The sequence below is a fragment of the Bos indicus genome, chromosome 21 (genome assembly GCF_029378745.1).
Source record: "Bos indicus isolate NIAB-ARS_2022 breed Sahiwal x Tharparkar chromosome 21, NIAB-ARS_B.indTharparkar_mat_pri_1.0, whole genome shotgun sequence".
In the NCBI taxonomy this organism is placed as follows: domain Eukaryota; kingdom Metazoa; phylum Chordata; class Mammalia; order Artiodactyla; family Bovidae; genus Bos; species Bos indicus.
Genome location: NC_091780.1, coordinates 2,548,755 through 2,565,288, shown reverse-complemented (window position 1 = coordinate 2,565,288; position 16,534 = coordinate 2,548,755). Strand labels below are relative to the sequence as shown.

The window sequence follows — 16,534 nt, the reverse complement described above, 5'->3', positions numbered from 1 at the left end:
AAATTGAAGATGACACAAACAGGTAGGAATACTACATTCTTAGACTGAAAGATTCAGTGTTTTCAAAATAACTATATTACCCAAGGTAATCTACAGATGCGATGCAGTCCTACTTATCAGATTACTAGTGGCATTTTTCACAGAACTAGAACAAAAATTTTTAACTTTGTATGGAAACACAAGAGACCCCGAATAGCCAAAGCAGTCCTGAGAAACAAAACTGCAGCTGAAGGAATCAGGCTTCCTGATCTCAGACCGTACTCCAAAGCTTTAGTACTCATAACGGTTGGTATTGAGACAGAAACAGAAATACAGGTCAGTGAAGCAGAAAGCCCAGAGACACCTGCGGTCGGTTAATCTGTGTCAGAGGGGCAGGAGTGTAATGCAGAAAAGACGTCTCTTCAATAAGTGGTACTGGGAGAATGGGACAGGTACGTGTAAAAGAATGAGATTAGAATATTCTCTAACTATACACAAAAATAAACTCAAAGTAGATTAAAGACTTAAGATATGTACTATAAAAATCTTAGAGGAAGACATAAGCAGAACACTCTTTGACATAACTTTTAGCAATATCTTTTTGAGATAATGAAAATAAAACCAAAAAGCAGCAAATGAGACTTAATTAAACCTAAAAAAAGCTTTCCTCAGCAAAGGAAACCATAGGCAAAACAAAAAGACAACCCACATAATGGGAGAAAATATTTGCAAATAGAAAAGACTAATAAAGGGTTAGTCTACAAAATATCCAAACAGCTCATGCAGCTCAATATCAAAAAAGCAAACAGTCTAATCAAAAAATGGACAGAACCTGAATAGACATTTCTCCAAAGAAGACATACAGATGGTCAAAAATCACATGACACATGGTCAACATCACTAATTATTAGAGAAGTGCAAATCTGAACTACAATGAGGTATCACATCACACAGAGTGGCAATCATCAAAAAATCTACAAAAGATAAATGCTAGGAGAGTATGTGGAGAAAAAGGAATCCTCCTACACTATTAATAGGAATGTAAACGGTTATAGCCCCTTTGGAGGATAGTATGGAGGTTCCTTAAAAAACTAAAAGAGCTACCATATGATCCAGTAATCACACTCCTGGGCATATATCCAGAGATAACCATAATTCAAAAGGATGTGTGCACCACAGTGTTCTTTGCAGCATTATTTACAATAGCCAAGAAATAGAAGCAACCTATTTGTCCACTGAGAGAGGAAATGGATAAAGAAGATACGATACAAAAGAATATTACTCAGCCATAAAAAGGATGAAATAATGTCATTTGTAGCAACATGGATGGACCTGGAGATGATCACACTAAGTGAAGTAAATCAGAGAAAGATACATCATACATCATTTATATATGGAATCTAAAAAACAAAGTGATACAAATGAACTTACTTACAAAACAGAAACATACCAAGTGAAACAAACTTAATGGTTACCAAGGGGGAAAGGTGGGGAAGGGATAATTCAGGAGTTTGGGATTGACATACACACACTATGTATTAAAGAGAGAATCAACAGGGACCTACCATATGACACAGGGAACTCCACTCAGTATTTCATAGTATCATGAGAAAAGAATCTGAGAAAGGATGGATCTGTGCGTATGTACACCTGAAACTGTATATGTTAAATTTATGGATACTTTATTATTGAAAGTATAGATTTCAGTTGCTCTTTTTCAAGATTGCTCTTAATGAACTTGCATTTTGTTTTTAGAGTAAATTTAACAAGCATCATTATAATGTGACTTCTATCACATAGGTTTTAGGAATGCCAGGGATTAGATTATTCTCAGTATAATTGCATATGATACATATATCAGAATAAGCCCCAACTCCCCTTCCACAGCACACATACTATTGATAAAAGTATTCTCGTTTATATAAACATTGTGTCCTTTTGTATTAGTATTTTTAGGTATGAGGGGTTTTGTGTTTTCTTTTGTCCCTACTCTTTGTCTGACCTTCTCCCCTTGAAGTTACTATGTAAGGCATAAGTAGAGGGACATAGCTGTCATCTTCAGTTCACAGGACTTTGGTTTTGCCTTTTGTTTTTTACTGACTATATATTTACAGTTGGTGTAATTGTTTCATTTTGTTGTTGCCAGTTTTTACTGTTGCAGATAATGTAGCGATGAACAAAAGCTTTTATATTTTTGAAAATAGTTTTCTTAAATTTGCATGAGTGGAAGTCCTAGCTCCTAGATCCCCAGAAAAGAACCTTCAGGCTCTTGATACTGACCTCCAAGTTACCTCCTATTATGGTTTTAATGCAAATCACAAACTTAAATTAGTGCTAGCAATAATGAATGCCAAACTAAAATCGGTATTTTATCTTTTCTCATTAGGGAGTTCTGGGAAATTGTTCATTCATTTACAGATGAGCAGAAAAGACTCTTCTTGCAGTTTACAACAGGCACAGACAGGGCACCTGTGGGCGGACTAGGAAAATTGAAGATGATAATAGCCAAAAATGGTCCAGACACAGAAAGGTAATTATTAAATTGTGACTATATACTGAAAACCTTGGCTTCCATATTATTACACATGTGTGATCTATCCAGAAGCTTCTGAGCACATTTGCAGTTTTTAATAGAAATTTTCCAAGTCACATAAAATGTTAGTTTAGCCAGTGCTTTGCTGCTAATGTTCAAGAAAATCTTTAAATACTGGGCAGGTTAAAAATTACAGAGTTCCCTTGATTTGAAATTTTACAGATTGGTATGATTCTTAAAGTTTTCGGTTGAGAATTTTTTTAATTGAAAGCCACATTATGTCATCTATTTAGAATAGTCAAGTTGAAGTTCACAAGTTTGTTCAGCCCTAGATTATGCTAGTACCACCAATTTCAGTGTCCTAACATTAGTCGTGTTTCCTCTATTGTGCAAGTTAACATTTGGTGTGTAGTGGCTATATATGAGCAGTAGTATATTTAATAATTTAAATGTATAGAAACATTTCTTTCAGTGTTCTACTTGATTTGTTATTAATGTAAATTTATTATCAAATCAATTACATAGTCATCCAGCAATATTTTGAATAAGCATTAAAGAGCCCAGACTGAAATTTTGAAACTGAGATTTGAATATTGTCTTCACTTAATGTTACTACTCAGTGATTTCAACTCTACAGTGGGGAAAGTGACAGTCTGTAGGTTTACTGTGAGAAAGTTTAGTTAAATGACCTCTCAGGGTTAAGAACCTATTAAAACAGTATCTGGTATGTGGTAATAACTTTGTGGATATAATATGTTATCATCAACCATCATTATTATTAGCACTGAGTAATTTATGAGGTAAAGACAAATTGCTGTTTGGTATCTGTATGGCAAAATCAAAGTTTATCTTTATGACTTGCATTAATGTGTAGTGTGCTTTGCAAACCATCTCAACGTATATACCATCTAAAGTAGGATCATTTAGTACTGAGCATATCTCCCATGACTTATTGTCCTGTTTTTCCCCTTTCTCTCTATATAGGTTACCTACATCTCATACTTGCTTTAATGTCCTTTTACTTCCGGAATATTCAAGCAAAGAAAAACTTAAAGAGAGATTGTTGAAGGCCATCACTTATGCCAAAGGATTTGGCATGCTGTAAAAAAAAACAAAAAATGGGAAGAAAAAGAAAATAAATTTAAAATTTTAATAAATATAACAAGAGGGATAAAATTGGTGGTGATAGTGTCCCAGTACAAAAAGGCTGTTAAATAGTGAACCACAGTAGTCACCTATGTCTGTGCCTCCCTTCTTTATTGGGGATATATGGGCTGGAACAGCAGATTTCAGCTACTTATATGAACAAATCCTTTATTATTATTATTTTTTTTTTTTTGCGTGAAAGTGTTACTTATTCTTTCACTTGTATGTACAGAGAGGTTTTTCTGAATATTTATTTTAAGGGTTAAATCACTTTTGCTTGTGTTTATTACTGCTTGAGGTTGAGCCTTTTTGCATATTTAAAAATACACACCAACAGACTCCCCTCCCAAGGAAAATATTACCACCATTTGTAGGCCATGTAACCTTCAAGTCTGTGCTATTTTTTTGTCCCTGTATCTAACTCAAATCAGGAGCTGTATTTTTTTTAAACAATTTGCTTTTGAAACTTGAAGTCTTGAAAACAGTGTGATGCAATTGCTGCTGTTCTAGTCCCCAAAGAGTTTTCTGTGCAAAAATCTTAAAATCAATAAAGATGGAAGGGAGAACTTGGAATGTTTAACTGCAGCCCTCAGAACTTTACTTTAGTAACAGCACAACAAATTAAAAACAACTCATGCCACAGTATGTTGTCTTCATGTGTCTTGCAATGAACTGTTTGAGTAGCTAATCCTCCTTCTTAGTATATGGAAGGACAGGGATTTGTTGTTGTTGTTGTTTTAAGTTTATTGGGGAAAAGTGCATTTGGCCAAAAGAAATGATAGTCAAACCCTTTGCAAGAAAGATAAGTTTGTTGTTTATTATAAGCGTAAAGCATGTGAAAGTGCACTTAAATTTTTTATTCTTTGCTTATTAACCACATTTTAAATAGACAATCCAAAGTCTTCCCTTCTTGTCGCCATCATCTTATCCAGTCAGCCATTTTATCAAGGCACATGATCAGTGTTGGAACATAGTGGAAAGAATGGCTATTGTGCCTTGTTTTACTTAATCATACAGTAAGCAGAGACTTGGAAATGAATGGAACTGTTACTCTTAAGTCCTATTTACATTGTCTGTCCCCAAAGATTAAAGTTTATTTCAAAAAGTGTTAAATACTACTTTCACGTACTGTGGAAAAGTACAGGTAGATTTAAATTACTAGACATTCAGAAGCAAGTAGTTTCCCCTGTCTAGTCTTCTGTGTCTGTGATGTTTGTTTCTTTTACTGCAATATAAAATAAAAGGATTATGTATTTTTAACTGAGGAGAGACATATTGATATATCCTTTTACTACAAGTTACAGCTAATGTGCTGAGCTTGTACCTCGATTGTTTTAACTGACCATGACATTAGTTTAATGATTTGTTTGAAATTGGCAGGAAAAATACAGCTTTCAATCATCAGAAGGGGAAAGAGGATGTCTTTCAGAATTATTTTAGTTCTTTTAGTATTTGAGACTTAACTGTTATGTACCATAATGCTAAATAAAACAGTGACATTTTCCACCATAATTTAGTGGAAAAAGAAAACATTGCTTTCCGTATTGTGGTAAGGTAACATGGGGTTTTTCTGGGCCAGCCTTGAGAACACTGTTAAAAATATATACACTACCTTGATTCAAGGGACCCTCATGCTACTACAGTCACCTTAAGAGGCCTCTCATTCCTGTGCTTCTTGTGTATAATGAAAGTGAGAATACGAGAAATCAAATACTCTGGTGGCTTTTTGTATAATAAATTCGTGAAGAAATTTGTGTTCTTCAGTTCTCAAGTTTTATTATCACTATAGTATTGAAGTTATCCAATTGTAATCACATCTATGTGAAGTTTTTGAATGGTCATTGAGTACAGATCACCAGGTATAGAATTCATATCAAATAGACTTTTAACAAACAGTTGAAAATAAACCTACCCTTGAAAATATTCTAAGAGAAAAGTTCATTGGTTGTCCAGACTACTTGCTCTCACTTTCAATATCTGTTTGTCCTGGGCATATTACCACTTCTTTTCTCATTGCCTCCTTTCCACTACTGTCTACAAAATTTTCACTGAACAGTATCTTAAGCAAGAGGGAACAAATAGAAATTTTGACTACAGTGGTTACTCCCTCTATCCCAGATGTTAGGTTATAAAGTACTGTTTCTCCCAGATCACCAGGAAACTCTGGAGGAAATAAAAAACCGAAAACTAATTGGTTTTCCAGATGAAATACACAGTTTCTCCTACTACCATCATTATAGAATATCTCAAGCATACAGTAAAGACACGGCCTGTGACCAAACTTTTCTGGAGCCTGGTAGCTTTGGCCAATGAATTGGATTTCCTACCCTATACAACTTTACTGGGCTCTGCTTAATTGTGTGATAAAATCCAATGACAATTTCTGTAGCTTTACTTTGGGATACATACTAACTAAGGAGGGAGATACATGAAATCAAGCTTCAAACAAAACTTGCTGATGGTATTCATTTCCCTATCGGTACACATCCATCTTACTAGAAAGGAAGGATGAGTGTAACCTGGCACCATCACTCAAAGAACTGTGCTGGGATTTCAGGCCCTTTCAAGGGGTTTTCTCAAGACTTTCATGCAGACTCAGAGGAAGGGTAGTCTTCCTAAGGCTACTCCATCTGTAGTCATGATCCCCTTAACCTGTTTACCTCAAGTATCTTTTTTGACCTTCCACCAGCCTCTAAGGACCATCTCTTATATTCCTGCCCCTTCCCTGAGCCAATAGAGGATTCAAAATGCAACTTCCACTTCCTCTCTTTCCTTCTTTTACCCACAGTGTTAGTGTATGGAGAATTTCCTGGGGAGTCTAGAGAAGTGCAGTCTCAGTCTTTTCCTTCTTTACTGTTGATATCCGGTAGTTGGCATTTGTTAACCAATTGCAGGACGATTTCGGTGCAGATGTGCCCCTGTGAGAAATGCTTAAAACTTTTGCTATGCCACTAAAATACCTCTCCTGAAGGATTCTTAGAGTCTCCTCTTGAGAAACTCTGTTGCCAGTGAGAACCCTAACCTTGGCAGCACCCTGAACTTGGTTCAGCTGCTACCCTGTTCGTTTTTCAGTAGGGTGGATACTACTGTAATTCTAAAATTCTGACCTGTACTTAACCAGTTCTGTCGGGTAAACCTCAACCACTCAAAAAGGTTGTTCTCCAAAACCGTGTCTTCTGCTCAGACTCTACCCCCAGAATATCTTTCTGGTATCTTAAAATCAATACACTTCAAAATGGAACTTTTGTCTCTACCTATCATTTATTGTTCCTTAAAAACATCCCTCTTGACTCAGTCTTCAGAATCCCTCACCCTTCAATTGTCACAGCTTGTATCAATTGTTTTCCCCTCTCCTTCATCATACTTCCTTTCGACCTTGACAGTATTCTCCAAACTTTCTCATTCTTCCAGAACACAGTTTTGTTAATTTAAATATCCTTTGCTTCAAAACTTGTTCCCTGTTGAGGAAATCTGTAAGCCTGGTATCCGCAGCCCTCTGTAAGCTCAGTTCCACCTACATTTCCAATTCTGCCATCAGTTACAGGCATCTTTCCCTGCATCCCCACCCACATCATCATGCTGTGCTTAATCATTTCATATTTCTCAAGTAACCTTAAAGGCCAAAACTTTAAAAAGCCCCTCACCCATGAATTCATCAACCTCCAGAATGTCTCTGTAACCTAATAGCAACTTCATGGTAGTACATGCACATTGAGCAATGAGGAGTCACTGGGATTTTTGTTTTTTTCCCATAACCATTAACGTGGCATGTGGGCAGGTTCATGGCGAAGATTGTTTATCTTTGTTCTGTCCCATATAGTAGTTGTGTAATAACTTTGTTGAAAGGACGAGCGCTATTTTTTCCAGTACCTCGTCAGTCACCACCTGAATGATTGAAAATGACGGCTTGCCATTCAATGAAGCGTCTCTGTTCTCACCAAAGATAGCCTCTGTCTCTTGTCTCCTCGTTATCCTACCCCCAAAAGGTTTTATTTTAAAATATTTGAATATTTAGTGGCTAAAGAACTTGTTCCTGGAGGAAGTGAGTAACTGGTTCTGTCATTTCAGCCTGTGAAAAGAAAATTACTAAAAGGGAAAGGATGAAACGGACCAAGTCCTTGGAAGCAAGATTTCTGTGTGACTTCCCCAGTCCTACTTTTCGGGATGTGCTCTGGCAACCTATAACCTCTGCGTGGTCAGCCGCTGTGGCTACACTCCTCTCCCGCTGGAGATGGGAGCAGGTGTCTTACGTCATCCTGCTGTTGCCAAACCCTCACATATCAAGGAGCTATCCTTGCTGAATGCTGTGTTTTCTGTAGTAAAGCACGCACCATGATGAATGCCTGGTTTGCCAAAACCTTGTAATTACTGCTACAAGTCAACCCTTAAGTTGGGATTCTTAGATTCAGCTGAACAGGACTGTAGAACAGGAATAATTATCCTGGCTATCTTTCAGTCTCCAGCAAACCACAGAAAATGCAATGGGCATGTGTCAGTGAGCAGTGCACAGTGACTGAGGGCACAGCCTTCAGAGTTGAATGATGGTCTCAGTTCTGTCTGGCCCTGCCCATCCTTTGGCTTGGATTAGCATATCCAAGCCTATGTATATCACTGATGGTTATCAAGACTCATTGAAGTTGAGACACAGGTGCTACCTGTTGCAAGACAGAAGAAGGAATTCATTGAGAGGTTGAAGATGTTTGTAATGATTTCTTTTGCAGGATTTGACCCTCCCTCATCTATCTCAAAATGCAGGAGGGGTGCTTTCTTTGATTTTTTTTTTTTTTTTAATTAGGATAATTCATATAACAATTCACTCCTTTAAAGTGTACAATTAGTGGCTTTTAGAATAGTCACAAAATTGTGTGTCACACTATATAATTCCAGGGCATCTTCACCACTGCAAAAAAAGAAAACCGCTTGTATCCATTAGAAGTGATTATCTTTTCCCACCTTCCAAGACCTAACCACTAGTCTCTTTACTTGTCTGTAGATTTCCCTATTTTGGACAGTCCATATAAATAGAACCACACACAAGGTACATCTGTGTTGTAGCATGTATCAGTACTTCATTTTATGAATAATATTTCAGTGTATCAATATATCATTTTTATTCATTCACTTGATAGATGGTTGTATTGTTTTCACTTTCTATTATAAATACACTACCATGAACACTGTACAAGTTTTTATGTGGACATAAGCTTTCATTTCTTTTGGTAATGTACATAGTGAATTCCTGGGTCATATGCCCAGTCTTCAAGGACCTGCCAACTGTTTTCTGAAGTGGTTGTACTTTCTTGTAAGCATCTTGTGAATTCTAATTTTCCACATCCTGGCCAACATTTTGAGTCTAGCCTTCCTATTGGGAGTGAAGTGGTATCTCGTGGTTTTGATTTGCATTCTCCTAATGACTAATGATGTTGAATATCTTTTCATGTGCTTTTGGCCATTTGGTCATCTTTAGAAACATTTATTCAGAGACTTTCCCTATATTTTGATTCAGTTATTTGTCTTTATTATTCATTCCTTATTCTGATACAAATCTGTTACCAGATAAGTCATTTGTAAATATTTTATTCCATTCTTTGGTATTGATGGTGTCCTTTGAAATACAACTTTTGAATTAGGGATGTCGAGTCTTCCAACTTTGTTCTTTTTCAAGGTCATTTTGGCTATTGAGGGTCCCTTGCAGTTCTATGTGAATATTAGAGTCAGCTTAGTTTCTTCAAAATAGACATCGAGAATTTTGACAGGCATTGTGTTGAATCTATAAATAAATTTGGAGATTATCACTAATTTGACAATATAGAGTTTACCAACTCATGAACGTGGATGTCTTTGGATTTATTTAGGTCTTTAATTTTTTTATTGTTATTTTTTAGATTTCAGTGTACAAGTCTTGATTTCTTTGGTTAAATATTTTCCCAAGTATTTTATTCTTTTTTGATGATATTATAAACATAATTGTTTTCTTAATTTCATTTTTGGATCATTCATTGCTAGCATATAGAAATGCAATGAAAAGTTTTTTATATTGATCATATGTGGCTTTTCCTAACTAAATGTGATTCCTAACTTTTGATTCTTTTGTATTTTCCATATACAAGATCACACATCTGCAAATTTTTTCCCTTTCACTCTGGATACTTTTTTTCTTTTCTAAGTGCCCTGGCTAGCACCTCTAGCACAATATTGAATATAAGTGGCAAGAACAGACATCTTTATCTTAGTACTACTTTATAAGGAAGGCATTTAATTTTTCACCATTGAGTGTCATGCTAACAGTAAGTTCTTCATAGATGCTTCAGGTTGAGGAAATTTTCCTTCTATTCCTAGTTTGAGTGTTTTTATCAGGAAAAGATACTGGATTTTGTCAGATGCTTCTGCTTCTGTTGGGGCTCAGTTGGTAAAGAATCCGTCTGCAATGCAGGAGACCCTGGTTCAGTTCCTGGGTCAGGAAGATCCCCTGAAGAAGGGTAGGCTACCCACTCCAGTATTCTTGGGCTTCCGTGGTGACTCAGCTGGTAAAGAATCCACCTGCAATGTAGGATCTTAATCTGCTTCTGTTAAGATGGTTGTGAGTTTTTGTCCTTTATTCTCTCAGTAGGGCTATATCGATGGATTTTGGTATATTGTACCAACCCTCCATTCCTGGGGTTCTGCAGGTTCATGGTACACAAACCTTTTAATATGCTACTGAGTTTGGTCTGCTAGAATTCCATTTAGAATATTGCTGAATAAAGGGCATATCTACCAGTGATGAGGCTGAAATGTGTATTTCCCGTAGGCCACATGTGGTCACTGTAAGAGACAGATCATTGGCCATCTGACCCTGCACAAGTAGGTTTCCTGTTCTGGAGCCAGACACCCAATATCTGAATACCCTCAGATAGAAGCTGTGAGAAGAGGAGAAACTGAAAGTGACCAGCCGAGCCAGAGGCTCTCATTTGGGATTCCCTGAAGAGTTAACTTTGTGAAAGAAGGCCATTCACTCCTACCTCTCTGAAGGCTCAGTATCTTAGGACAGTTGCACCAACTGGATAAGGTAGGATATTTTTCTCTAGATTTCCTCCCTTCCAAAAGGGCCAGAAACAGCTTTTGAGTGAGAAGGAAGGTAACGTGACGAAGAGCCTATTTCAGGCCTCCCACCCAGAAGCAGCTCTGAGCAAGAGTTGCATTTTCAGTTAGGAGAGAGAGTGGCATTTTTGATGTTTCACTAATACCCAGAAAGTAGATGCTTTGCTTATTATCTGAAAGTGACCAGAAAAACTACATACCTGAGGTTTCATTCCTGCTTGGAAAAACAAATCCAGAGCCAGAGCAGACCAGCAAAAAGAAAAAGTTGTGCTCAGCTGAACCATCGCCCTTATTCGCTTCCTTCCTGTCACACACGTGCCTTATTATTCAGTAAATCTCATTACTAAATTAGTAGATCTATAGGAAGGACTTACGTACTCTTTGGATGGTGCTACGGAAAGATCTCCAAGGGAGATCTCAAACCTGCTTCTAGTCCAACTGAACTGTGAAGATTTTCTGTTTTACTAACATTTACCAGGTAAATAGAATTCAATACAAATTGAATGCTAATTCAATACCAATTGAAAACTGAATGCTAAGCAGTCCTGAGTGTTCACTGGAAGGACTGATGTTGAGGCTGAAACTCCAATACTTTGGCCACATGATGCGAAGAACTGGCTCATTGGAAAAGACCCTGATGCTGGGAAAGATTGAGGGCAGGAGGAGAAGAGGATGACAGAGGATGAGATGGTTGGATGGCATCACCAAATCGATGGACATGAGTTTGGGTAAACTCCGGCAGTTGGTGATAGACAGGCTCGGCGTGCTGTGGTCAATGGGGTCGGAAAGAGTCGGACACGACTGAGCGACTGAACTGAACATACCAATTGAATGCTAATCATGTTGCAGGTTTGCTGGAGGTTTCAGGTTGGTTTCATAACCACTTTGTTCAATCAAGGAGTCTTTTTATGGGGAGACTGAATCTAGTGAACCAGATATACATAGAAACCACTAAGGGTTATAAAAGTACATAAAAATACAATTTGGACAGAGAATTCAGATCCAAAAATTGTCCAAATAGAAAGTGAAAGATTAGTTGACAGGCAGACAAGAAGGTGTTTAGTATGCCTGAGTGTCGGATTCAAAGGGATCAAGATTGGATTGGAATGGAAGGCAGGTCAGAGCATGAAAAGCCTTGTAGACCATACCAAGAACTTTGAACTTTGTTTTGCAGATAATTGAAATACAAAGATAATTCATTTTACATTTTTTTTGTATCTTATAACATGGAATTGGAGGAATGTAAGTGTCATGCAATCTTTGTACCTAGGAGATTTTGCCAAGTCGTTCAGTCATGTCCAACTCGTTGTGACCTCGGTCCATGGGATTCTCCAGGCAAGAACACTGGAGGTGGATACTTTACTGTCTGAGCCACCAGGGAAGCCCAGTTAGGAGATTATTGCCATAATTCTAATTATATCCTCAGGTTTATAAGCCTGAGGATAGAAGGGTGGGGATGTTCTAAGACATGTTTGGGACTGGGACTGGGTGACTGATTCGATATTCCAGGGAGAGAGAGGAGTCAAAAATAACCCACGTTTCTGATTTGCATGACTGGGTTGGTGGTGGTGGTGTGGGATCTACAGGGAAACAGGTTTTGGAAGGAACATTAATACCGTTGGGTCATGTTTCAGTTGAAGTGTCTGAGAAATATACAAGTGGAATTAAAAGGCACAGAGGCAGTTAAAGAAATACAAATTTAAAGAAAAGCCTACAAAGAAGATTAAAATGTATGGTTTTTCAGCATAGATGTACCCTTAGGGAAAGGTCATAAAGGGAGGAAGAAAGAACATGGACAGAGTCCCTGGAAAATGTTAGCATTTCAGAGTTAAACAAGAAAAGCAGTTCCCTTAGTTGTTCATTTTTATCTGTGCTTCACTAGAAACCAAGCCTGATGAGGGCAGGAAGTTTGTCTTGCTCATGGCTGTGCCCCTAGTACCTACAGCAGAATGTAAACAAGGTTCATTAAGCTGGACAACAAACCAGGGTGTCTCAGAAAATCCTTCCCATTCTCTTCCCTGCTATCCTTTGCACCTTGTTGACACCCTCCCCCACTGTAATTCTTAACACAGTTTTTAAGGGCCCACATTGTATGTGTGTTCATTTACTGTCATCTCAGGAAGATATATCAGCTGAGTGAAAATATTTCCAAACTGTTGAGATGTGATAACTTGCAAATCAATGCTTAGCACTGCTGGGTTTGGTCCCCTTACCAGTGAATCAAGAAGTTCACAGAAAGTGAGATCAGATCTGTTTCCTGAGGCAACTGAGAAGGCAGATTTGCCCTGAAAATAATCGCCAAGGGCAGGAAATAACCTCCAATGCTTCAAGCTGAGACAGCAGGAGAATCCCAGCTCATCGTAACTACAAGTGTATTCTTGGGCCTGTCAAGTGGGAAGTTCGCCCATTACCTAAAAATGCATTTCAGAATTGTCCCTGTGTGCTTGCATCTTGTACCCAAACCCGAAGAAAATACCATGTGCCTTAAATATGTACTTTTAATAGGATTGAAGTATTTTTCAAATTTAAACTCTGGTCTCCAAAATAATCATACTTCCAAAACACTTTCCACAGGGTATTAGTCTGCTTACTTCATTATTGCCTAACTCATTCCTCAAATTCTATTCCATGATAGTAGAAGTGTATCTGTTTTCCTCATCCTGGTGTTCAGAACGTATTTTTCAAATGAATGTATGAATGAAATTATGCTTATAAAACCAAAGAGCCTGATTTATCAATTGGACTTCCAGATCTCCACAGAAGCTACCAGTAAAAGTAGTGTAACAGCTGTTCCTGCATGTGAAGAGCTTTTCTGGCATTCAGATACTCCTCACACCTTCCCACTGTTCAGTAACAGTACCACCTTACACTGCTCTTATGAATGGAACTAGTTTTTGAAAACAATTGAGGGAAACCAGTTTGCCATGTATTCCTAAGAAGGTGGTGAGTAAACAATCACGTTTTCCTAAGTACCTTTAGTTTTAAGACAGCCTCTTTCCACTGTAGGTCCTCATCCCCACCCCCACTCTAAAATTACACTTATAATCTCATAATTCATATAAGGGTGGCTTTTTTTTTTTTTTTTTCTCATCACCACAACCACCTATGTGCTTTCAGTATTTCTATGCCAGTAACCCATAGAGGAAATCAGTAAAATTCACACTGAATCCACATGAAATGGATGCAATCATGTGGGACAGTACAGATCACTGCAGTGATCCCTCTGACTGCAGATCTGATTTCAGAGACATTAAGCCTGCAATTATTTAGCCACATGCTGTACAACATGAATTCCACTTACTTAGTGTTGCTGTCATAATGGGACTTAAATACTTATGAAATAGAGAAAAAATATTTAAGGAATATGAACTATGAAATACAGAGAAAAAATATTTTAAAAATATTTAGCATTATTCATTTAAATGTAAAAGTGCCACTTCTCTATACATTTGCCTCATGACCATCTAATTGATAATGAAGACTTTAACTTCCTTATATTACCTCAGAAAAAAAGTTTGAAATGTTAACCAACCACTGGACTGACCCTGGAAGGACAAAAGACTGACGATGTTTTATTTTGCTCAAGGGCAGCCACCCAACATCTGCTTTTGTGACAAGTTAAAATAATTGTATTGTAGAGGTATAGGGGTAAAAATGACCTGAAAGATCATCTTCTCCAACCCTCATTTTATAGATGAGGAAATTTAGGTCTCAAGCTGTGAAGCGTTTTGCCCAAGATTACTCTGATCATTGCATTCATATGAACTCAAGAAGCTAGAAAACAGAACCTCTGCCTCCCACTTGATGTTCTTATCACACCTTCAGTTCTCTTTCTTGTTTCAACATTTTTTGCTTCACTAAATGTAGGGAGTCTCCGAGTAGGGCCTGCCTGCTAGAGAACAGGGCGCCGAGGGAGAGATCTCTCCTAGTTTTCAAGTCCACTAGTTTACACTGGTTTGATTTTATTGAAGAAGGTCAAAAGTTAGACCAAGTTTCCTATTCCCTTTACCTCCTCAAGCTACCAAAGAAACAGATTTGCTAAAGTTTCCCAAATCATTCTTTCACTCTTTTTTTTTTTTTTTTTACAGTAAGAGCATTACTGGCAGAAAGTTTCCCAGCAGCATGTTCCCCCTAGATACTGCTCCTGGACGCAGACCTGAAGGCTCGCGAGGGGCGCTCCGGACGCGGCGCGGCCCCCTTGCCCTTCCTCTGCGCGCGCGTCTTCGTGTCTCCGCGTGTAGGGCTGCAGGGCGAGGCGTGACCCAGGGTCCACGTTCTTACTGTTAAATCCTGCCTTGGTTGTCACAGTTTTATATGAGAGTTGAAGCATTTTCTCCGTGAGTTCCAGAGCAGTCTTGAAGTCAGGGGTAAGAGTTTTCTTGGTAAGTATTAAGTAGAAGTTGCTGAATGGCAGAGGGGTGGAAAGGGGAAGGATGCCTTAGGAAAAAAGCCGTTTGTTCTTGCTAATGGACTTGCTTCCAGTTCGTTTTCCAATCTCTTCAGGAATGATTTTCGGCCCTCTTCCTGCATCCTGTGTTCTGATTCCTGGAGCGTGCACTACTCCTTCAGTTCCTTTCTCCCAGGGTCTGTTAGAAGAGTGACCTTGAAAATATGTGGTCTGTGGTAGACTTTGGATTCTGGCCTCCAGATACTTGGCTCTTTCACTCGTGAGAAACTCCTGCCTTAGGCTGACTTGAGCCTGGGTCGGCAGTGCCTGGTCCATTTGCACACCATCCGGGACAGGTGGGTTCTTCCTGGGCTGTGACCATTTCTTCTTGGGGTGCTCTCCACTCCTGTCTCCATAGATTATGTATTTAAGAAACTTGCCTTTTGATTTCCTGCCAATGGCTGGATCCTGGAGATGACTCTGCCCAGTGCTCGATGGTCTACTAGGGACGTCTCTTACGATCCCTTCTCCCCCAGCTGATGGACTGCTGTCAACAGTGAGCTTTCTCTGTTTTTCTACCTGCTCTGGATTATCCAAAGACTCTAAAGATAAAACCAGAGCTGGTTTCCCCTCCCCTCTGGAGAGAGACCCTCTTATATTTACAGTTCCCCTCTCACTTTCATCCTTGGAGTCCACCTTTAAGGTTGCCCTGGAAGCTGTGGATGGGTAGAGTCTGTCCTTGTCTAGGCTAAGTCTGAAGGGCATTTTGTTCTTCTCCCCCTCTCTTCTGTTCTGAATTATCGCCTTCACCGCTGCCTCACTCTCATCCACAAAGGTGGTGGTGTAGTTGGACAACATATTCTTGGAGGTGAGCCGGTTGACCAAGTCCTTGTTGCCTATCAACCGAGCATGTGCCAGTTCTGACTTTTGGAGCTTTGAGTGGCATCGTTTATAAAAGGCTTTCTGCTCCATTAGCCAGGCATTAGCTTCATATTTCTTCATGGAGTCTAGAAAACTTAGCTTCTTTTTCAGCAAATTCTCTTCTTTCCAGTTGAAGGACAGAATTGAGTAGGACTTCTCTGTTTCCATAAGCTTTATGTTCTCTCCAAATATGGAATAGCTCCTGTTTCCCTTATTTTTGGTGTTGCTCAGTAAGCTCTGATGGTCACTCTGTGGGTGGCTTTTCCAGGAGCTGCCCAGCTGGATCTGGAGATCTGACATTTCTCTGCCCACCAGAGACCTGGCAGCTTGTGTTCTGTCAGCAGACCTGTGAGGGTGCTTAGCGATGTGTGGGTACTATGACAAGAAGGTTCTATTCCAGGCTCCAGTGTTTGTTGTTAAGAACTCTGTGGATCATCAAAGACTGAGGTCCTGGGAGGCTTCCTCACTGGCCTGTTTACCACAGGCCC

At 38.7% G+C, this 16,534-nt stretch overlaps 1 protein-coding gene and 1 long non-coding RNA gene across 9 annotated transcripts in view; one reads left to right on the top strand and one right to left on the bottom strand.

Annotated features, from left to right (window-relative positions):
- Positions 1 to 4,303, top strand: part of UBE3A (ubiquitin protein ligase E3A) — a 95,192-nt gene extending 90,889 nt beyond the window's left edge. For all 8 annotated transcript variants that reach the window (XM_070774983.1, XM_070774979.1, XM_070774980.1 and 5 more), the window contains 2 exons: positions 2,366 to 2,509; positions 3,497 to 4,303. In XM_070774983.1, coding sequence (XP_070631084.1) covers positions 2,366 to 2,509; positions 3,497 to 3,617 — 265 coding nt within the window. In that variant the 3' untranslated portion in view covers positions 3,618 to 4,303. The remainder of the gene's footprint in view (positions 1 to 2,365; positions 2,510 to 3,496) is intronic.
- Positions 1 to 16,534, bottom strand: part of LOC109575289 (uncharacterized) — a 152,921-nt gene that overhangs the window by 20,214 nt on the left and 116,173 nt on the right. The window lies entirely within an intron of this gene.